Source organism: Ictidomys tridecemlineatus, chromosome 1, assembly GCF_052094955.1.
Source record: "Ictidomys tridecemlineatus isolate mIctTri1 chromosome 1, mIctTri1.hap1, whole genome shotgun sequence".
In the NCBI taxonomy this organism is placed as follows: domain Eukaryota; kingdom Metazoa; phylum Chordata; class Mammalia; order Rodentia; family Sciuridae; genus Ictidomys; species Ictidomys tridecemlineatus.
In genome coordinates, this window is record NC_135477.1 from 221,761,052 (window position 1) to 221,784,803 (window position 23,752).

Here is a 23,752-nt window from a genome sequence, read left to right on the forward strand (position 1 = left end):
TGGCATGAGAATTGTTCCATATAATATATATGCATATAATATGTTTTGTCAAGATTTAATAAGTTGTTATCTGCCCACTATGCTACCTGACTTTCTATGAGGAAGATTAAAAACATTACAGGAGGAGTATTCATAGTTGTTCATTTATAGTTACTAATTCACTACTTTAAATATTATAGTCTTTTCCTCTCTATATTCTTTCCACCAGCGATCTCAGGAACCAGGGACATAATAGAGTCACTTTGAGTAAATGTCTCTAAGGGAATTCACAATGCTAAAATCAAAGTAACATGAAATAGATTCTAAATTAAGGTTTTCATTGTTTTCATCAACAAAATTATAATGTTGGGAAGCTTCTTTTATTTTCCTTCGTATTCAAGATAGCAACCATATTTCATTGTAAGTGATTTGATGCCAATAGTTGAATCAGTCTGTATTTTAATTTAGTATTTCCTCCAGGCATTCTTTGAACATGTGTCAACAGGAAAGAACATGTTTCAAAATATACTTCTGCCCATTTCTCTCTTATAAACACAATGAAGTTTGAGTATATGTCTTTTAGTTCTCTCTATGCTTTTGGAAATTTGCCCTAAGTACTAGAATCATTAGAAAGGATCAATACCAAATTCCACAGCAGGTGAAATTGGTCATGGGGACCCTTCCATCTCTGCTCTTTACCTAATGTTTCTTAACATGGGCAAGGATTTATTGTTAGCAAATATCCACCAAAGTCTTATTGTTGAAGAGCATTTTAAGGTGTTTCCATTTTTCTTTGCACCCTCATTTTACATAGTATTTTTTAACTTAAAAAAAGTCTCTGAAGCTTCAGAAGAAGCATCTTCAATGATGAGGCTGATGAGGCATTTGGTGTGGTTACAGGGATGGAGACAGTTTGATAAGAGAATATTCCTTATTCCTATTAGGTCTCACCACACAGGCATCACTTACTCTGAGGTATGTAATTGAAGCTTGCTCTGGGATAATGTTTTGATTTAGTATATTGTTGGATCATAGACCAGTCTTTAAGCTGATGTTGCTGGGGGACAATAAAATTGTCACACTAGAAGTGCCAAGGTGAATGGATTTCTGTCCAATGTGTGTATGCTGTGTGGAGAGGTGACTAGAGAAATATTTTAAAGTTGGGCATTCAATCTCACTAAATTGACTTTTAAACACCTCTTTGAAGAAGCAAAGAACGCAAAGAATTAGGACTGCAGGAATGGTATTGGGTTTTCATTCGAGAAATTATATTATATGCATGTGTGAACACAAACACTCTCTTACACACACACACACACACACACACACACAAACACAATTTCCAGGGTAATAAATGACAAGAACATAGGAAGTCGAGCAGTAAGATAGCATGAAGTCAAGAAAGAAGCTTCATCCCTGAGTGACACTTCTCTTGTGTTCCTACATTGTTTTGAGAAGAATGTCATATGGAGTCAGGAGTCTTATAAAAGTGTCCTCGTGACTTATTTGGTAAAGGATAGGACATCAGGTTGCAGTATCAGAAGCCAGCAAAGAAATCAACCCATATGAAAGCCAAGATGCTTGTTGTGGGATTCAAATCAAAGTGCTCAAAATGTTTTAGACAATGCAGAGAACTTTACTAATTTTTAATTTAGTAAAGAGTGAAAATACTCCTAACAGAAACCTCAGCTTTTCAACCCAGACATCTAGAACACTCTTCATTATTTATTCTTAAGCCTTTTATTCTTAGAATGTTGTTTTGAGAATGTATCAGAAGAGACTCAGAGATAGAAGAGACCCATAGTGAGATGGATTATGTATATCACCCTTGGAGAAAAGGACCAGAAAATTGATAGAAATTCTCTGGGTCAATAACCAATATATATTAAACCTACATTTTATTTTAAAAGTGATTTTTCTGAGAGAAATATCTTTTCTCAATTTTCAACTATAGGTAGGCAATGATTGGCATCTTGAACTATATTTAAAACTTATTGAGTAAAGACTATTCTACCTATAGGAAAACAAGAAATAAGGCAGCCAGTATTTTGCCAAGTGAATTGCAGTGAAGACAAGACTCCATAGTGATTTAGCAATAAAGGCTCAGACCCTGCTGGAATCCATTTTACAGACAGAGAATCAAGTCTTGGACACTAAACAAGATCCACATGTAACATACATAGAAGAGTCAGTACAATGAGGACAACTGAAGAAAGAGAAAAGATACAATTCACTTGAGTCTATAACAGGGATTATTGTTTCTTTTTTCTACTTCATAGGGAACACAAAATTTGAATCTGAACCCTCATCATAATATTATTTCAGTATGTGTATATATACATATTTATATGTTAATATATATGTTTTTCAAGGCAACTGTTTAGTAAACTTGACATAATTGGATTTAATTATTATCCCAAGATCCTGTTATAGTTTAAGGACCTGAGTTAGAGAAACAGCTCATATGGGATTATGTTCTGGCCTGATCGAAACCCATCTGAGTGTGGAAGTCAAGATTCTAGTGCCCATACTGTACTTCTTTCAGGATGTTGCTTTTGCATCCTGCTTGGACCACAAGTGTAGAATCACAGGATGTTAGTGCTGAAAGATGCCTGTTCCAATCAGATCCTATTAGGAAACTGAATCTCACTCAGGTTGTTCAAATGAAGAGACTTTCATAAAAGGACTTCTCACAGAGGTATATGAATAATTAAAGATCTCAAGGCACCCAGGGAGATGTCTCAGCAGAAAGCTGTTGTTGCTGCTGTTAGCCCAGCAAGCTGAGTCAGTCCAGCAAGGTCTGTGCTGTCGAGCAGGGATTCCCAACAGCTGCTGTAAATATGAACAATGATACAGCCCCTGCCTGAGATGAAGGCCAGAGCAAAGGAGGAGTTGGAAAGAAGTGCCATGGTCCCCCTCTCCTCCTCTCATCTTCTGCAGCACCTGCCTCCCAGGCCAAACCCATCCAGAAGTCAGAAAGAAAGCAACCCTGGATGAAGTAGTGTGAATGGAGGGAATAGAATAGGGTGGCAAAGTGGAGAGATTGGATTTGTGATGTGTAGAGGGAAAATGGAATAAATGGTTACTTGATACCTTAGAAAGCCATCCTTTGTACTCAGATGAGAAACTCCAAATTCTTTCTTTGTCTAGCCATAGACACAGCCCAAACAGGCAGTGTGGGTGGCAGGTATGTGATTGTATGAAGCAGCTTACACTTGGTAGAATTCACCTGTTAGAGGTGAGCATGTTGGCCTCCCTAGAGAAGAGGTGTCCAGTGGATGCCTTAGTGCTTTCATTAATCAATCCTGGCCATTCTGTGTTCATGCCAGCAGACGGGCTGATGCTCCCTACATAGGGAATTCTGCAACTAGCTTATATTCTGAGCTACAAGGTCAGTCCTCAGCCTCCATCATGCCAAGAAAGACCAGCATCTACCAAGAATATATGGATGAGGTGGTGGGATACTGCTGAAGTTCATGTTACTTTTGTGTCCAATCTGATCACACCAGGGCAGGAGCTGGAACCCAAAGTTTATTTGGCTTCTGTGTACTGCTGCAGATGGGCCACAGGGAAACCAATTCTATCTCCCCAGTGGATTCTGCTCTGTCAAATCTAGTGTATGTGGATCACTGAGCCATTTTCCCTTATTTATCAGATACCTAGATAGGTGGCCAGAATAGTAGGGGAGGCAGCAAGGGTCCCAGAGCAGATGTGTGTCCATTTCTCATTCCCCAGACCTCTATCCAGCACCTCCTTTGATCAACCAACCACATGCCAGCTCATGAGGCCAAACCTATAGTACATTCTTTACCTACATTGCTTTGCAAAGCAAGATAAATTGGATGAATATTGGACGGTGTGACACCCAGCATGTTTGACATTACTGTAATACCTCAGCCGTGGCTCAGTGGGCAGTCATCATAATGGGACAGAGAATACGAATAGAAAAGTGTATGAAAAACACAGTTACAGAAGTACACTTGAATAAATTAGTAATACTTATTTGTGGTGCATTGCAAGTTGCTCAATGATGTCCATATTTATTTCTGAATGCTTTGCAAATTGTTCAACTATGTCTTTCATCCCTCCATCATAAATAAGGCTTTGGGCTTTCATTCATTTTGTTTGAGGGAAGGTATTGTGGGAAAATGTGGCTTTTTTTTTTTTTTTATTCCACCAAAGCCCACATTGTCAGGGATCCAAGTGGCTATAGCAACTAAGTCTGCTGCTGAATCTTCCTTTAGACTCAATCCCTGAAAATTAGTTGGAACAGATTATAGAGAGCTCTGTGAAATGCATCTTTTGGTTTCAGAGGGGCAGTGAGCTGGAAGGCTCATCCGTTCTTTGATCCTCTGTGACTTCTCTGATCCTGAGAGTCCGTATGACTCATCTCACACAAGGTCTTGTTGTTTCACTCCCTTGGAAACTGTCAGATGGTTATAAATAAAGCCCACTCCTGGCCTTCAGCCTCTTGTCTGGATTCTGCAGTCCCCAGAGCCCCTAGAACCCTGGATCAATGCTGCAGGCTCTTTCCACATGCACAAGGCCATGTGTATAAAAATAAACTACTTTAACAGTTTGAGATAAAATTGATTTTTGTTGTATAACTTAAGCTTTATCCACCATCTCCCACCCTAAGAAAATTGAGTCAAAAGGTTTAGTAGGTAGAAGACACAGTCTGAGCTTCTGTCACTTCTTGGGGACCTTTTATATCTTCTTTTCCATTGTGTCCATCCAGTTAGGTGTTCTAAGGAAGCCAGGAGTCACAGGGTCATGGAGAGCCAGGGCAGCAGGGGTGTTTACTGGAGTCCCAGCCAAAGGCCATGTTTTGAGTGGTCACTACTTACCAGGTGCTGCGCTGAGTGCATAGGTCCAGCTCTAGAAAGTGGGGATTTTCACGTGTCCCTTCTTGTATCTGTGGATATCAAGGCTCAGATATTTAAACATTGTACTCAGCTTGGACTGTTAATGAGTTTTATACTCGGGATTCAAACTCAGGTGGTCTGACCCCAAGGTGTAAGCTTTGTATGGTGAAATTAATCCGTGGCTTCTACTCCCCTTTAATTTCTGACAGTGGAGCTGGGGGGGGGTCACAGGGAGTGATGGGCTTGGTGCAGGAATCTGTGGTGGGGAGGACAAGGGAAAGTGAGCAGATAAACTGATTCTTGAATATGCATGTTCATTTTTAAAGAGGGTGGAGAGAGAGGACATTCTCATTCTGTAACCATCACTCCTTGAACTCTTGGGCAGGTGGGAGGAAGCTGGGGTGCTGGAGGGCTATCCCATTCACCGTCATTTGGAGGGCTGTTTTCTAAAGTTTGTCTGTTTCTTCCTAGAGAATGTGCCACTTTGTGAGCTTCTTGTTTAGGTAGCACCTGAGCCAGGCATTGTGAGGACCATGACAAGGATCTCAAGGTAGTTTTTGCTCCTGGGAACCAGAAGGTTCCCAGAATGCAAAGTTGAAATGAGGGATGAATCTGGCCTGAAGGAATCACTGAAGGGATCACAGAGCCCCTGGCATTTTAGTCTTGAAACATAAAGTGTTTTGATGGGTGGAGAAAAGAGTTAAAGCAGATGAATGGAGAGGAACAGGTCAGGGCTACATTTGCCATTGATTATGGACTGCAGTGGGCTGACTGTGGGGCTTCCCCCAAATCCAACCCCCATATGACAATAATAAGAGGTAGAGTTTTGGGGTGAATTAGGGGATAAGGGTGGAACCCTCACAAATGGGAGTAGTTTCCCTCTTCTGCCGTGTAAGTCTACAAATAGAAGTTGGTAGTCTACTGCCCAGAAGGTTCTCCCCAGAATCTAGCCATCCTGATCTTAGACTTCCAGCCTCCAGAACTGTCATATATAAATTGTAGTTGCTGATAAGTCACCAGTCTATGGTACTTTGTTGCAGCAATCCAAATGGACCAAGACATGGCCACATTTGCCTCTGATCTGATCTGTTCTGTTTTCTACGAAAAGAAATCTTCAAGTTATTAAACTGTAAATATGAACGTTGTATAACTGCTGAAGAACAAGATTAAGAAAAACTAAAAAGCTTTAGACAATATTTAGTTAAAAAATAAATCATAGAATTCTAAGTTATCTAACATTTTTAAAGCTCTGGTTGTTTTGGCAGTTGAGTAAACAATTCTCCCTGAACTACTTAAATCAGACCTTTTCTAGTTCTGGGCTCAGAACTTTGAAGTGCTTAGGACTTGAGAAGTTTTCTGGGGCCCTCCCTACCTCCTCTTTTCAAGTACTGAGGGTCTTTGGTTACCCATATATTCTAATTGCCCTAGAAGTAGGACTGTATACAGAGGAAAGCATTTGCTTTATGTCTTGGTCTTCAGCTCTCCTAACTGAATGTGAATGGCTCTGACTTGTGTCCTGTCCCTCAAAGGGGAAAGGCGTCTGTCTTCCTGTAGCAGATTTATGTTGTTTTCCAATCACAAACGAACACATTTAACAGCTTACCATGGAGGACTGTTTGACAGAGTGAATTCCTCATGTTATTTTTATTGTCCGTGTTGCTTTTTTGGTTTTTGATTGTGAATGTGTGTATGTTTTCAGCAATTAGGGAGATGTCATCTGACAAGCATGCCACCTTGCCCTTCAAATGGTTTTACTCAATGGTTTCCTCTCCAGGCCCTTCACACTGTCCTTCAAGTGTTCCCTGATAGGATCTGATGACCCTACCTTTTCTTATTTTCAGTACAAGTTCTTACCTGGATATGGGGTTCTTAGAAGATGGTCATTCATGACCTTATTTAAAGTTTCATTGTTTAAAATTAGCAAAATGAAGGCATTAATACTTAAAATACAGCCTGGGTCAATGTTCACCAACATTGCATTTGTAATAATAGTAAATCTCCCACAGACCAACATTCTAAACTAGGCTACGTGAAAGTGGAAATTTTGATTTGTCATCTTAAGAACACTTTGAATACAGAAATCCAAAAGTACATTGGATTCCTTTTATTCTTGGGAACATTGTTTGGTGTTTTATTCAGCGAGTACTTCCTAAATATATTTACAAAGGAAGGCGTTCTCAGCATGCTGTCTGGAAGACCGTGGCCAGCAGGCTGGTGATCCACTGTCGGAACATATGCTGGGGTGTGTGTGCACACTGTGGAATGGAGAGTGGGATATTAAACTTGGGTTTTACAGCACGTATTTTTTAACCTCAAAAATACCTCTAGTCAGATCAAGTTAGGATGATGTTTGTCAGGCAACTTCGAAGGGTAAAGTCTTAAATTTCATCATGTAGTGTCCTAGTAGAGGATTAAAGATTGATAAAACAGAACATATTCTACTGGTAAACAAACTGATAACTACCACATTTCATTGAATCTAAAATATCATCAGGTAATATGTTGCCAGTATTTTTGTGTGTATCATTAAACAAGGAAAATATTCTTTCCATTAGACTCTGACATAATACTTTCATATCACTAGAATTTTTACTAATTGAAAGCACTCTTTTAGGCTTGTTTGGACATGGATTCATAAGAGGAAATATGTAAATTAAATGAGTTTGTTAAAATTTTCCTAAAATGATTCACATTCATAGCTGATCCTTCTGAATCACTTGCCAATGCCATGTCTTTTTTTACAGACTCTTGGCCTCTGGGTCATAAGACCATGGGTAATGTAGCATTTCTCAAAAGATAGCTCTCTTCTAGGGTCCTTGAGAGTCTTCCAATGCTTGGTACCCAACCTGCAAGTTCTAATGTGCACATGGTCAATGACACCTACAATATGATGGCTGAATCTGAACTTCATAGACACTGACATGGGAAGATATATACCTTAGAATCAGGGAAACATGCTGAAAAATTCATGTGCCAGATACAATTAAAAATCCTAGGCAATCCCTCAAAGGTAATAGGCTTTTCCTGTTAAAAATCTTCAGAATTCTTAAGTACTAACTCTACTAATTTGAAGACAGTGAAGGGGAAAACCAGTTTAGAGGTTTCTTAAAGTTTTCAGTTTCTCAGAATCAACTGGTACATTTGTAAAAAAAATTTCATTCCCAGGCCCACCCTGGACTCATCAAATTGGAATCCCTGGCTGTGGCCTTTTGGACAAGCTCCCAGGTTGCTCTGATATAGGTGATCTGCGGAGATCTACTGTTTTGAGAACCACTGAACAGAGCCCTGTCTTCATGATACCCTCAAGTGTCATATATGTGCTCAAGCTCTCAGATCTTGGGCTTTGGGACTTCCTAAAGTCCATGGCAGACAGAAAAAAGAAAAAAAAAAAAAGCAAGTTACTTTTGTTTTTAAGAAAGTCACTGTGTGGCCCTTCATTGTGAACATCCCAGGAATAAAGGAGTTGAGATTTAGACGCCAGATTAAAGAGCTGAAACTGAAACTGCCAGTTCCTTAAAAAGTCCTAAATGAGGATCTTGGAAGTTATCTTTCCTATTTCTGTTTTTCAAGTGACTAACTTTGGCCTTTTTAAAAAAATTTGATTATTTATTTAGCCCACATGCCATATAAAAGGCTAATGCTCTCATTGCTAGACAAGCTGATGATTCTACTGAGGGTGGTCCTGATTTATATTTTATTACTTATAAAAGGGGTCAGTTGAAGGTTAGGCAAAGGAAGTGCCACGTATTAGACAAGCAAAGTAGCAGAATCATTTCCTATGATTCTTACGGTAATCAGAAATCCATCTTTTAAAAATTCCTAGTAAAAATTCCAAATCTCTTAGTAGTAACTTCTAACATGGCCTATTAACTCTGTGTTCTCTTGTGTTAGACAGTTCTAAGGTTTAACTGATTTCCAATGCCTAAGTTAATACTTTAGGAAACCGACGTTTTAAAAAACTCTTTTAACCTAAAAGAGTTTTGTGAGTGTTTAGTCATGTCAAACTGGAACAGGGCGAGGCAGGCTCCTAAGAGGAGTGGGCGAGTTTATCTAAGGAAGAATGCTGAAACTTGGTCATTGTGGTTTTCTGTGAATCAAGTGAATGAAAAACTGGATCATTTTGTAAAAAGTGAGAGGAATGGAGAAATGAGTGAGTCTTGCTTGAGGCAGATACACATTGGCCTGTTTTCTTTCAGGTATAAATTGTCTTATAGAATAAGTAACAGTGTTTCACACCTGCATGGTCATTTAGAGTCAAACCATGTTTTCACATATACATTTCCCCTTCCATCTTCAAAACATCTTTTTGAAAAAGGGAATACATTTCTCTTTCTTATATTTTACTGGAGAAAAAGGGCTTCATGTTAATCAGGAAGGCTGATTGGTATCTCACCAGGACTGATGGTGGAACTGGGATTCCAACTTGGGTCTTCTGGTTCTGAGTTCAGAGCTCCTTTTGCAATTCATGTTGTTTCTTCTTCTTTTTCTTTTTGTATCAGAGCAGTGCATGGCACTTTTGGATATAGGTTAATATTTGAAGGTAGAGGGATATTCCGTGACTGAAATCTCTTGCAGATGGATTCATAAATCCAGAACCCTAATTTGAAAATGGGCAAGCTGTTAGAAAAACTTGCCTAGACACTTTTTATGTTTGAGCTTGCCAGAACTGGGGCAAGGGGGAGAGACATCTGGAGACAACTTGAGAGCTCCTCACGTGTTCCCGAGTCTAAACCACCTGGCTCTAAACAAATTCCTAGCAATGTAGCCCAAAGTTGAAGTTTCTAGATTTGACCAGGGTTAAAAAGAAACCTGAATCTGGCAACTTACCCAGATTCCACTGGAGTCAAAGATGTGGCTATGGAGACAAAATTCTCTGAGTGCCCAGAGATTCTGGGTTGAGGTTTGTAGCAGACACTGTGGATGCCAGGTCCTTATCACACTCACCTGTAGACCTCTATACTTGTGGGTCCCAAGGGCAACTCTGAGGGTGCCCTAGATGCCCAAAGTGTAGACTTGTTTCTTAGTACAAATCCAAGAGCCTGTACCCAGGCAGGAGGCCCGGTTCAAACAGGTGCACTTCACTGACTCTTCTGAACACATGTAGGTTTTGGAAACTGCCTGTAGTTTTGAAAATTGTCTTTATTAAAAAAATTGAAACTTAGAGAACTGTAAAGGTATTTCTTTTGGAGAAATAGTTGCTCCAAGACATAAGTTCACTTATTAAGAATGCAGCAAATCTTCAAAAATTAGATTCTTATGATAATGGTCATGATACTTTCTTGGCTGTTGCACTATTTGGTCCTCTTAATTCATTATTGAGGTAGAGAGAGAGAAGAGGGCTAAGGTACGTGGCATGTGACTTGCCTAAGATCACATAGCTTGCTAGTGGCAGAGCTGTGTCTAGAACTCCCCAGGCCCTAGCCTTTGACCGCTTACTGTTCCTGCCATGATCCTCTGCCCTCCGACAGATGTATTTTGTCAGAGTCCCTTGACTCCAAGGGCTCCTATGAACTTCTCAGGTGGCACATGGTACTGCCAATCCCCAAAGGTCAAGAGGACCAAGTAGGTTAGTTGTGTGAGAGCTGACAATCTTTGCTCAGACTCTGTTCAATGCCCAGTGGCTTCTGCTATTTCTGGAAACCTCTGCTTCCTTCCCACAGAGAAATATTCAGCTCTGCAGGTCAACCTTGCCCTCCTAAGAAGCAGGTGCTCCCTTTGCCTCTCTTGGTGGAAAGACAAAGAAGGGGAACATATTTATGCCCATTTCAACTTGTGCTCTCTGAAAATGATTTTGAGAAAATCTGGTTACAAATATGTATTTCTTAAGTATTAAGCTCCTAAAATATGCTAGACCTTGCACTAGGCATATACCAAAATGTCACAGCTGGTGTCAGAGCAGGCAGACTTTCGGATGCAAACACACACACAAGGAAAAACTAAACTGAAATACCTAAAAGGTGTCACATATCAAAAATCTGCTTGTAAACATCTGTTCTTGCCCCTTGGAAATGTTTGCCTTCAAGGCTGCCTCTGCAACTCAATTTAAATCAAACTCATTGGGTAGAGATGGGTTGTTAGGAAGGCACAGTTAATGTTATATAATCAGCTTGACCATGAACCACCTCCTGAGGGTTTGGAACCTACCAGAACTTTTACCACTGGATCATCTTTGCCTATCAGAAATAAATCCTTGGCATTTGGTTGCAATCAATCACTATTTGCAAATTAAAGTAGAAAATATCAGCGGATTTACGTAGGCTTATTTTCTTGGTTGGCACAATACCAAATTTAAGGAAAAAAATCACTGCATTTTAAATGTATGGGCATGCTGGGTTGAATAGAGATTTGGTTTTATCATTTCTCTATCCCAATTCAGAAGACTACTTGCTATGTCCTGTGAATCTAGAGATGATTTGGTGTAACCCCACTAGAGCTTGAACTTACATTTTAAAAAAACATGTATTTTTTCATTATAAGTGGACATAATATCTTTATTTTATTTGTATGTGGTGCTGAGGATCGAATCGGGTGCCTCACACATGCTAAGCAAGCACTCTACCACTGAGTCACAACCTCAGCCCCTTGAATTTACATTTTTGGAAGTTTTTTTTTGGTACCAGGCATTGAACCTGGGGTGCGTAACCACTGAGCTACATCCCCAGCCCTTTTTTTGTATTTTATTTAAAGGCAGGGTCTTGCTGAGGTGCTTAGGGCCTTGCTGAGTTGCCGAGGCTGGCTTTGAACTCACGATCCTCCTGTCTCAGCCTCCTGAGCTCTTGAGATTGTAGGCATGTGCTACTGAGCCTGGCTAAATTTTTTGGAATTTGAAAACTTGTCCTTTTTTTTTTTTTTTTTAAATTCTTTATTGTACAACTGCTGTCCAGGCAGAGCAAGCTGAGAGATGGGCCAGTTCCCAGCACAAAGCAAGTCAACCATGAGCTCAAGGTCAAGTTTTGCTTTTACCTTAATTTTGGGGGGAGGCTGAAAATTAAATTGGCTTCTTGGTTATTCATGTGCTGACTTCCTATCCCTTTATTAATTCCTAATTTTCTTAATGGAATTGGTTGATCTGAACTCGAGGTTATAGGAAGATAGAAAAAAAAAATGGATAAAAATCCCATAGGGATTTTGCTGGGTTTTAGAAGGAATTGAAGGTTTTCCTAAAATGAGTCAGTTGTTAGATACTATGAATTGAGATAGTTCTATCATTGATGAACTTTACTGATGCTATTTCATCTAGGCATTGTTTGGTTTACTGTCACGGATTTCATATTCTCAATTTTCATCTTCTCTATTTAGTTGTCATTTACCAAAGGCAGTATCAATTTGGTTTCCCTTTGTCCATAGTGGAAAATATTTAAAACTTTGTATTCTCTTCAGGTGTACAAAATTCACTCCATGCCTTGTGAATCGTACCTTGTATTGCTCACCACTTTACCCATCTGGGCCATTTGTTTGCCATCTGTATATATTTGATTTTGAAATCCTTTTTCTAGTCTCCAAGCCCATTCATCTCAGGGCTGGAGTCTTGGCTTCACCATTTATTAACTATGTGCTGTTGGATGAGTTACTTAACTTCTCCAGGGCTCAGTTTTCTTATCTCAAAGATGGGTATAAGAATAGTACCTAGTTCTGGATGTTGTTTTAAAGGTTAAATGTGTAATCTACATAAAGTGCTTAGCATAGAGTCTCATCCATAGTAAGAATTCTACAAAGATTAGGTAGGTATTATTATTAACTACTATTTCAGGTAGCCACTCTCTCCTCAGAAAGTGGTGTTCGACAAAGTTTGAACAAGAAACCTTTCTTAGGATCAACCTAAATTGTGAACCATTGGAGATACTGGCCATGGAAACTTGACTGTATTATAATAAGCAATAGACTGTGAGGCTTTGGGATTAAATTGATAGTTTGATCAATCTCTGACATTATGGCAGAATTGGGGCAAATTATTTGACCTCTTTCTGACTCAACCTCTCATTCAAAAAGTAGACATGATAATAATTACTTTATAATAGTGTGGTGAGGGGCAAGTGAAACATGTGAAATGTTTAAGAACAGGGTTTGATACATAATATATGCTCAGTAAATATTATCCACTATTGAAAACAGTCAATCAGTGTTCCACCCATTATGTACATGTTTGTTTCTGGAGAGATGAATTTAAAGATAAATATAAAGAGATGAATATAAAGAATTTCAAAATAGATGGTCTTGGAAAATTTGGGAAATTTGGAAGCTAAAACTTTTGCCTTCTTTCCCACTTCCTCAATTCCCTGCACTCCTCCTGCTCCCTCCACCCACTTATATTTTATTCACAAAAGTAGAGACCAGGCCTCTCTGTCCCGTCTTTTGGAGAATCTCAAAGGTTGACTAATCTAATACTGTCAATTCTCAAGAGAGGAAGCTGAGTCCCGTAGATTTCCCACAGCTAATTTCAACAGACCACTTTGCTGGGTCATTTATTTACCAGATGACTATGGGTTTGACAAGTGGGAAAGGGGTTTATAATCCAACACATGGTTGGTTTAAGAATTCCCCTCTGTTTTCTTCCATCTTGCTCTTTCTGTGCTGCAAACCTTGCTCAATGAAGCCCTGGTCCAGTCAATATTTCAAGAGACCTCCTCTGTTTTCTGCAGTGGGACCTATGCCCTGTGACCTTCCATAGCATGAAGACCTTGCTTCCTGATGGGTAATGTTTTTCCTTTCTCCGGACTTGCTGGAGCTTATTCTCATTGCCCTGCTGGCTCGTTTGTTTCCTTGGGCTGGCTGCCTTGTTTGGCGGTTTTTAGCAAGGGCTCTGACAGATGCCAGGAGGTGAGGGAAGGGCTCCCGACGGACTCCATCATTGGTCGAGCAGACTCAGTGATGGATGAGCCTCTCTCCAGGGAGTTTTGGGTCAGGAGAAGTCCAACAGATAAGTTTCTCCAGAATGGAGTAAGCCAGAAACAGCACCAGTAAGATCTTACCTCTCTTGTGGCTTTTCGTGTTGATTTTAAAGGAAATTCTCAGCTGCAGTTCCACATCTTACTAAGAAACACAGCTACATCCACGATAGACTTAGACATATGTGACACAAATTGCTTTAGAAATAATATTCGGAGGAGAAGGGCAGGAGGAAGGAAGAGAGGGTCTTTAAAAAATCCCTATCAAAATATTTTCTTTCTTCTAAGTATTGAAAAGGCACAATATAACCCTTTCTTCTTCCAAATGATCTCATAGCTATTTATTGAGGGGAAATACCAAATGCTTATTATTATTTTTTTCTTTTACAGAAGCTTCTTCGGTCTTGATGATTCATGTCGATATCATTTTCCTCCCAACTACAGAGACTCTGAGACAAAGCTACACCCCAAGTGATATGCCGATGTCAGAACAATTCCTGTCCTGAAGGGGGGTGTGCGACCTTCTTTATTATTCCCCCTTCACAGACGTCCTTGAGCCCTTGAGACGGATGTGAGTGAGTTTTTCAGCCCTCATGCAAAACAACCATCTAAACATAACAGATGACATCAGCTTGGGCTTTTCAATTCCTGGATGGCAGCAGTGTGTTAATCCAGCCTTCATCCTGGATTTCATAAACTAAAACAAGAGAGGCTGGCAGGAGGACAGCGCTGCTGCTGGGTTGAGGAAATTGATGACGGGGAAGCATGCGGGCAACCCAGTGTATAAAACTCATAAACGTGTAGGCAGAGACTCAGCTACCACTTTGGACTCTGCTTGCTACCAGCAAAGACCACAACTCGGAGCCGAGCCTGAGCCCACAGAGAAACATGAGGAGCCTCTTGCTGCTGACCACACTCCTTGTACCTGTGCACCTGGCTGTGGCTTGGAGTATCAAGTATGCCGTGGACTGTCCAGAACATTGTGACAGTAGTGAGTGCAGAAGCAATTTGCACTGCAAGAAGATGGTGCTGGACGACTGTGGCTGCTGCCAGGTGTGCGCTGCAGGGCTGGGAGAAACCTGCTACCGCACGGTCTCAGGCATGGATGGCGTGAAGTGTGGCCCGGGGCTGAGGTGTCAGTTTTACAGTGAGGAGGATGATTTTGGTGAAGAGTTTGGTATCTGCAAAGGTAAAGAGTGACCCCTTGCTTCCTCCATCCAGGGCTCCCTGGGGGCTTGTAGGTAGTTTGGGAGGTGAGGTGGCTTTGCTCTTCAGGATGAAGAGGGAAGATGCAGGTCCCCTACAGGTGTTGTCCTGGGAGGAAAACTACACCCAGCATAGAAACCAGTGTGCAGGGAGCATGGAATGAAATGTAGCACTGTACCCATTATGATTAGGATATTTAAGAAAGTTGCAATGGAAGATGCATTACCTCTTTTTCTGGAAAACTTTAGAAACGTAACAAGTAATCTGTTATGAATGCTTTTAGGTGCTCTCTCCTGTCAAGGCAGAGATTACAGAGGTCCCACCAGATAACCTCTTGGAGTGGTTTCTAGTCCCCAGATTTAGTGAGTCTTTGATCTTGAAAGGGTCCACAGGGTGGAGAGGAGAGCTCCAGTTCGAATCTTTCTGACAAATGCTAATGTGTGTGATGGGATAAGGAGGGTTTAAGTCATCTAAAGAAATAGCTCACCTTCTTGCAGGAATCTCTGGGAGTATAAAACAAACATCCCACTTTATAAAGATTTTGGTTAATAGGAAAATAGCAGATGGTCTAAGAAAAGCAAAAATAACAGTAAAGAAAAATAAAACTTGAAAGTCTATAAAGAATAAGATCAGCTGTTTTATAGACTTAAAGGGAAACTTTATCAGATTGAAATTATAGTTAAATGATACAGTTAAGCATTTGTAGAGTTTATTTAAAACTTAATGACTGTAGTTCGAAATGTTTAAAATTTTAAAAATGTTTAAAATCAAAAGAATGGTGATTAAAAATGCTCCATTCATAATCTCCTTAAGAGCTTTTACAAAGGCACAACTCATGTTGTAACAATATCAGATGTATAAAGGTAACTTGTCAAAATTCTGAGAAATTTCTAAATTTTCATATCTTATGTATTAATCCAATTGTATTCTTTTCTGAGATAATCATCCAGAGTTAAGCTAATCCATTAATTTTCCTTCCTTTTAGAAAATAATTTATAAGTGAATACATTAATCTGTAAAACCTATGAAAGGTTAGAAAATAAATTCTTGGACTATTGGGAGAATTTTGTTTTTGTGCTTAGATTATTTTTGCTTATAACCAGTAAGATGTAGAATATTGAGTAAATATTTTCTTTGGTGAACAGATACACTTCTGTTTCTTTCAACTGAGTAGGAACTGTATTTTCTGCAAATCACGGTGCTTATCAGTCAAGAAAACAGTACCTCACATAAGGAAATTAGGGAGGAAGTGGTTAACACAATCATGCTTATGATATAGCCAGTATATACAGTGGATTGCTTTTTCTCTTGGCATAGAAATGCCTTTTGTAAATGTGATGATACATGTACAATTGCATTAGTATAAGAATCAAGCTGTAAGGTACTTGGAATTTTTAGCACTCTCATTTCTACTGAATGATTGAGGATGATATTAATGAGACACATTTTTAAAAATTCATTTTTGGATTCCTCTTTTTAGCATCCTTCAGATTGTTGACAAATTCTGTTTTTCTCTCTGCTGGATATAACGAGAACAGGTCAGACTTAGGTATTCTAGGTAGAGATGTTCCATTTTGTTGTAGGAAATCTCCCTCCCTTAGCTTTTCTATAGAATACCCATAAAACTATACAATTCAACTGCATATCCAAATGTTTTCTAAATATCCAAATGCTTGCTATTAGGCTGCTCAGATAACAATTAGGTAGCCAACACATATTTATTGAACACTTACTATGCATCCAGCACTGTTGGATATATCAGGGGCTACATTAGAAGTGTAACTGAAAATTTGGCTAAACTTTTATTTTTTGATTTCACTGCAAGCATAATTAAATTCCAATCCTGTGCTCTTTTCTCCTAGAGGTTTTCTCAGGATTCCTCTTAAGGATTTCTTCCCAGCAAGAGGACAGTGTACAAAAGCAGGATCCTCTGTAATCTGAAGGATGGTGAAAAGAGCACTCCTAAATCTTTATAAAAAATGTACTTAATGGGACTGGAATTGTAGCTCAATAGTAGAGTGCTTGCCTAGGATGTGTGAGGCACTGGGTTTGATCCTCAGGACCACATGAAAAAAAATCAATAAAATAAAGACATTGTGTCAATCTACTACTAAAAAAAATTTAAAATTGTATTTTATTAATATCCATCTTGATCATTCTGGGGATTATTGGGTTGCTAAAGATCCAGATACCTCACAACTTGTTTCTCTACCTATGTGTGATTGTACATTTATATTTTCATGCCAGGAGAATATACAGTCTACATTCATTCTGCTGGCTTTTACAGACCAGTTGAGATGCTGTTTATGTCATTTAACTGTGCCTTCTTAACAAATGACTGTCTTCTTTATCTCAGTGTAGTGTGTTTTAGTCGAAGTATAAAAACAGTGAAGCTCTAAAGGCTTCCAGTTCTTGATAAGTCTATAAAAGCTAAACTTTCTTGTTCATTTTGCATCTTGCATCTTAGCTTGGCTGAGAATTTTACTGGTGAACCCTCCTAATAACTGGGGGAGTTAGGTTGGTTGTACTGCTTATTCAGACAGATAAGGAACTTTACAAGGGTTGAAGCAGTTTGGGGGTTGATTGCTTCCTGATGAGCTGAGGTGACAGTTCTCTTATCCCTGGTTAATTTGAAGACCTTTGCTATACATTTAAAACTGTAACTTGTCAGTGAATACAGTGGATTCAAAGACAGCATGACATGTTTTAAACTCTGGGGAGCTGATATATATGTCCATTCAATTTTTTTTTTTTGAGCTGAGGATTTAACCCAGGGCTTTGTACATGCTAGGCAAGCACTCTACCAGCCTTTAATTTCCCATCTTCACTGAGCTACTACAGAGATAACCTGTGAGAATCTGTCTGTTGACATCTAAGCAGAAAATAAACAGAATTAAGACAGGTCCAAGGAGACTGGCTGTGTGTAGCTGTCTTCAGTTAACCTTTACATCATTACACTAAGCCGGGAACATCCATTGTCCGATCTTACTGTGTGATTTCACTTTTATAACCCAAAGTTATAAAATTATGACTTTACACATTTTATAAAGTAATTCATGAATTTTATAAAGCTGTAAATTTAAAAGTTGATTCAAAGCCTGGGTTTTCAAGAATTGGATTTCATTGTACATTCAAGATTCATGAGGTTGGTTCAAATCCTCAGGCAATCACGCAGGGCTGCTTGGATGGAGGCTCATGCACACACACATGAGCGGGTACCTCTCTAATCCTTCCTCTGCCCTCAGACTGCCCCTACGGCACCTTCGGGATGGAATGCAAAGAAACCTGCAACTGCCAGTCGGGCATATGTGACAGGGTGACCGGCAAATGTCTGAAATTTTCTTTCTTCCCATATTCATCAACCAAGTCTTCCCGGAGATTTGTTTCAAGCACAGGTAAGAATTGATTCTGGTCTGGCATGGCAACAGTAATCTCATTTCTAGTTTTTAAAACTTAAAAAATGCCAGTGAATAGAATAAAACGTTGATTTGAGTGATCTTGTTTCCTTGATTGTACTCAGGAAAAGGTGGGTGGTAGTTGAGTTTGGTTGCTGTTGCTATTTTCTAAAATAATCCCATTAATAATTTTGAGATTATATACTATAATTTCTCATAAAGTTAACCTAGTTTATATGGAGGACACATAGGATTGATTACTAAAAAATCTGTAATAAAAATAACCAACTGAGATATGCAAAGTTCTTTAAATTCTTCAGTGACCTGTTTTATATATTTACTAGACAAAACTATTTCTCTCCCAACCAACTTCACATAGAAAATGTACTTTGAGGAATTTATTGGATAAGGTTTAAGAGCCAAGATAAAAAAAAATAGAGAACATTTTTTTTTAACCCATTGGAAGCATTTAAATGGAAGCATTCCAAGCATGTATTTTTATGGATTTGGGAGAGGATAAGAAATACTAACTGTAAATCAAATTTGGGAAATGAATGAATTTGTAGTTATGCTCACATGTTGCTTATAGGTCATGTACATTTCTTACACAGTTGTGAGAATATAAGGAATATATAACCTAATAAGATGGTACCATGAACATATTTGGTTATCAAGTTGATAAATGGCCTGGCTCATAGAGCTTTATTAAGTTGAAATTGACCATTTAAAAATGACACATATTTAAACAAATAAAATAATAAAATACATGTATCACTAAAGCATATTTGTCTGTGCACAGAATGGTGACTATAATTAATAAGGCACTACATGTTTCAAAACTGCAAAGAGTAAATATTTCCACCACCAAAACCTGGCATGAGAGGTGACTGATTTGCTAGTTGTATTTAACCATTATACACTCAAAATATCACACCATGCCCCAAATATATATAATTATTGTGGAACATTTAAAATACAGATGCCTTGGAAACAGATACTATTTTGCTTGATGGACATTCATGATAGACAGCACAAAAATATTTTCACTTTTATACCAGAAATAAATATTGAGATTCTTATTAGACATTTTTTTTTTGGAAAAAGCATTTGGTTTTCTCCTTTTTCTGATCTGGAGTATTTAAAGATTATCAATTCATCTTGGTAAGCCTTAGGTTCAAGATGGAGAACAGAAAGTTCTAAAAGATTGTGGACAGGTTGCCCAGGGACCCCTTGCTTAGTTGTGCACTTCCTACATGAGACTTTCTGGATTTGAATGCTACAGTTTACAGGGCATCACCTTTTGAGAATAGATTAAACGACTCCAAGGTTTACCAGCATAGGTTCTCTCAGAGGTCCCTTCCATTCCCTAATTGCTTGAGGTTGTCTTCTCCAACATTCTTGGCAGATGGACTTCCTTACCCTAGTTGTCCCATTTATTTATTTTTTTATTTGTTTATTTTGTTAGCATCCTAAGACTGGGAATTCACAAGTAACTTTTTAAAATTTAATTTTTTACTGGGGTGAGTGGGGATTAAGATCTGAAATACATCATGAATTTATATGCATTTGTCTCCTAGGTCACACTCATCTTCTTATAGCATTTCATTTCAGGATGTGCACACTGAAGCAAAGACATATAGCAGAAAGTTTCATTTTAGAAAATTCTAAATATTATAATTTTTCTTGTGTGTAAAGCAAGAAATAGCTATATAAAAATTATACGTTTTGATCTGCCTTCTGGAATCATACCACAAAGTTAATCCCTCTTCTCTAAAGTTAGTATAAAAATCCTACTTAGAAATCTATCCTTACAGCATTTGCTCATACCATAAATATTTATTAAGTTCCTACTATGTTCCAATTGTTGTTGTATATGATGGGATGTTAGAGCAAATGAAAGAAAGTCCCTCCTTCATGGAGTTGAAATTATAGTGGTAGAATGAGATAATACAGAAAAAAATAAAGAAAATAATAGGTAATATTAGGTTTATAAACAGAAATAATGCAAAAAGGGTTATTTTAGATAGGAGGTACTGATATAGAGCACAGAATCTTGACTCTATTAAAATTAAATAAAAACAATAAAAATTGTTTGGTCTTTGAGTTATAGCCATGTGGATATTATCTGTATTCCTTCTAATTTCAGAGCTTGACTTGGCATCTGGAGATGGCAATGCTGTCAGAGAAGAAACTGTGAAAGATAATGCTGCTCAGTCCCCTGTAATGAAATGGTTGAATCCACGCTGATCCTGGGTGGGATTTTCAAGAAAAGCTTCTATTTTAATGATTGTTCAACACTCAGCCAACATTTAAAAAATTGTCTAGATTATAGCATATGGATAAATAATTTTTGGAGGTCAAGTATGATTCAGGGTAGATTCAGGAAAAAAGAAAGTAGGCTACTTACAATCCATAAAATGCATATGATTGAACACATTTAGATATTTGTTAAATATTTGAATGCATATAGATTTGTTAAATGTGTGTGTATAGTATTAATGAAGAACTAAAAAATGCAATTTAGATAATCTTATATGGAGCCAGGTCAAAGAGAAAGCTAGTCAAAGGTGAAGACCACAGTGACCCCGTATGGGGGGTTGTTTGACTTGGATGTACATTAATGTTAGGATACGTAAAGGAGGAACAGGCAGAAGCAAGAGAAGGTAGGGAGGGGAGTGAGAGTGGGGATTATAATATTTAGCTTTTCCTTGTGTTAGCTTCAGTAGAACCTAATTTAATTGGGAGGATGGGGGGGTGAAATTAAAAAAATAAACAAACAAACAAACTAGAAAACCCCTGATGTGTGATGTTTAAAACTTGTGGGTATTTGACCTTGAATTGGGGTTGTTGCCAATGCAGCACTCAGGTGGGTTGAAGGATGGTTCTGGGGCAGAGGATCAACAATACATTTCCATCAGTGTTTAAAGAATGCCTCATGTGAGATAGTACTAGGGAGTGTTTTGCCTGCTGGGGGGTGGGGAGGGATGAAGGTAAATATTTATATATTTTTATAAACAAATATGTTTGATACAGGTCATCCTCCATGCTCATATTCATCACCCTCTGGGGGCAATGAACATAAAACCACTTGTTTAAAATAGTTGCAATAAAGGTGTAACTCTATAAGGCTTTGAAACATCTGAAGCTGGAAAATATATTATTAATAGCTATTGCATGGTAACAGTAATTAGTACAAGAGAAACACAAAATTTAGTCACTCTGGATTTATAAAATATCAAAAAGTGAGCAACAGAGGGAATTTACTTAAAAGAAAGTGGGATGACTTAGATGTATTTAAAATCTAAAGTAGACAATAACTGATTAGGAGGTTTGGAACTGAAAAGTCAATTTCAGCAGGAAACATCAACTTAAACATATAGTGTATTTTCATATTTGTTTTCCAACTTGATTGATAAGTGGAAATAGGAGTACACTTGGGAGGATCTTAGCACAAACAGGACTGTTGTACTAGATGTTGCTAGGAAATATTTGCAGAAGTGTTTTATTCGGAGTAAAGAACTTATTTAAGATTTATTTCCCTATTTACCTATATTTTCATCAGAGTTGTGAATGTGCGTGTGGGAGGGTCTTTGAATGTAAGCAGTATAAGCTGTTAGGTTTTGTTTTAAAAGGACAAGTTTATTATTGTTCAATAAAATGAAAAGACACAGCTGTTCCATGTCAATTGACTTTGTTAATTTGTTAAATCTTATTTATATAATGAATAAGAACTCTTTCATGCATATTAAATGATAAGCTCTTCAGCTGCATTTTCTGCTACAGATAAACATCCTCCATGAAAACAAGAGGTTAGAATATTTATTTCTTTGCCTCACATCTTTGGTCTACTCATCCTTTAGATCTTTCTAAAGAGTAGGTTCCTATATATTATTCATCCATTTTACAGAGTTTTACTTCTACCCCTGTGGGTTTCTTTTAAACCACCACCACCATCACTTCTGATGTTCTAAGGAAGTTATAGATCTAGGACCTGAAATGATGATTTCCAGGTCACTGATGGCTCCTTCATACAACACTGAAATACTAAACGTAAGAATATATTTAGTTTTGTTTTCTCTTCCTGGATTTCAACTTCTTTGAAGGCAGAAACCTTGCCATTTAACAGCTACTGCACCTTATTCTAGGTTCTGTGAGGAAACCTTCAATAGTAAATATCAAGCAGCTGTTAGCTGAAGGTTACAGTTCTAAAAATGTCAACCTATTTCCACTTTCTACAGTTTGGTATCTCATTCGTGTTCTCACTCACAATCATGACTTAGTATTTTATTTTCGTATTGTTTCTAATATTTTTCAAAATGGTTGTACTTTTAAAAATGTGGCCAAAAGACAAACCATTCTGTACCTGTGAAAGAAGAGAGTAACTCCAGGTTTGAAGTTTGAGAGTATTATATCCATGTATGGCATACCTTCACTCAGCCTTATGGGCAAATGATGAAATCTTTTAAGTGAACTGATAATATGCTAAAAAAGTTATGTCTGTATGAAGGAAAAACATTCAGTTTTTTTTAGGTTGGAAGAAACATGGTATGAATGTGATACAAAGTTATATTAGTGAAAGTTCCTCATTTTCTTATTAAATTAAAACAAATCACTGAAATCTTTACTTTCACCTATACGTAATGAAGTTTCAGGACATGCTCTTAGGCAGAGAGGTTACTTAAAGAATTTGCTGTCTTGGCTTCAAGTTCAGGCTCCAGTTCCATGTTCCTTTGTGTGGGCAGTAAAATAAGAGCTAGACTCGGGCATGACTGGCCTGTGTTCCTGGCTCAGCAGTGTGACCTTGGACAGTGTATAAGATAGCTTTTCATCGCTGTGACCAAAATACCTGACAAGATCAACTTAGAGGAGAAAAAGTTTATTTTGGCTCTTTATTTCAGAGATTCAGTTCATGGACAGCGGACTATTGCTCTGGGCCCAAGGTGAGGCCAAACATCATACTGGAAAGGCATGGTAGAGGAAAGCTGCTCACCTCATGGAGGCTAGGAAACAGAGAGAGCGAGGGAGGGGCTGGAGAGAAGATAAACCTTCCAGGGCACACACCCCGTGACCTACCTCCTTCAGCCATTGCCCCACCTACATCTCACCTCTTAACAATTCCTGCATTAGCACAGAAGCTTTTGGGGACACCTCATATCCAAACCATAACACACAATAACGTGGAACAAAGGTGGGCCCCATCTGCACTGGGTTGTGGCCATGTTTTCTAGATGTCCAGCTTTACAAGACTGTGACTGGGCCTCTTCTTGCTCTTTACTCCCAAAGCGAGTACTTGTGTATCCTCAATTGCTCTTGTGGTCTTTTGAACATATTCTTCATAGCTGTGGTCTCCAAAATATTTGTATTCTCCATGCCCCTGATTGTACACTTTTTGATTTTTTGAGAATGTGATTTTTAAATTACA

At 38.4% G+C, this 23,752-nt stretch overlaps 1 protein-coding gene across 1 annotated transcript; it reads left to right on the top strand.

Annotated features, from left to right (window-relative positions):
* The first annotated feature begins 14,158 nt into the window (after positions 1 to 14,158).
* Positions 14,159 to 22,015, top strand: Esm1 (endothelial cell specific molecule 1). The gene is made up of 3 exons (XM_005319634.5): positions 14,159 to 14,918; positions 18,181 to 18,330; positions 20,477 to 22,015. Exons 1-3 carry the CDS (start codon positions 14,618 to 14,620, stop codon positions 20,575 to 20,577), a joined length of 552 nt encoding a protein of 183 aa, XP_005319691.1. The 5' UTR covers positions 14,159 to 14,617; the 3' UTR covers positions 20,578 to 22,015.
* Positions 22,016 to 23,752: the final 1,737 nt, after the last annotated feature.

What these genes read in the sequence shown, in the direction of transcription:
- Esm1 (XM_005319634.5), top strand. Translation starts at nt 14,618, where the DNA reads ATGAGGAGCCTCTTGCTGCTGACCACACTCCTTGTACCTGTGCACCTG. An exon ending in AGAGTTTGGTATCTGCAAAG is followed by an intron (nt 14,919 to 18,180) that starts GTAAAGAGTGAC and finishes CTCTGCCCTCAG; the next exon opens with ACTGCCCCTACGGCACCTTC. An exon ending in GAGATTTGTTTCAAGCACAG is followed by an intron (nt 18,331 to 20,476) that starts GTAAGAATTGAT and finishes TTCTAATTTCAG; the next exon opens with AGCTTGACTTGGCATCTGGA.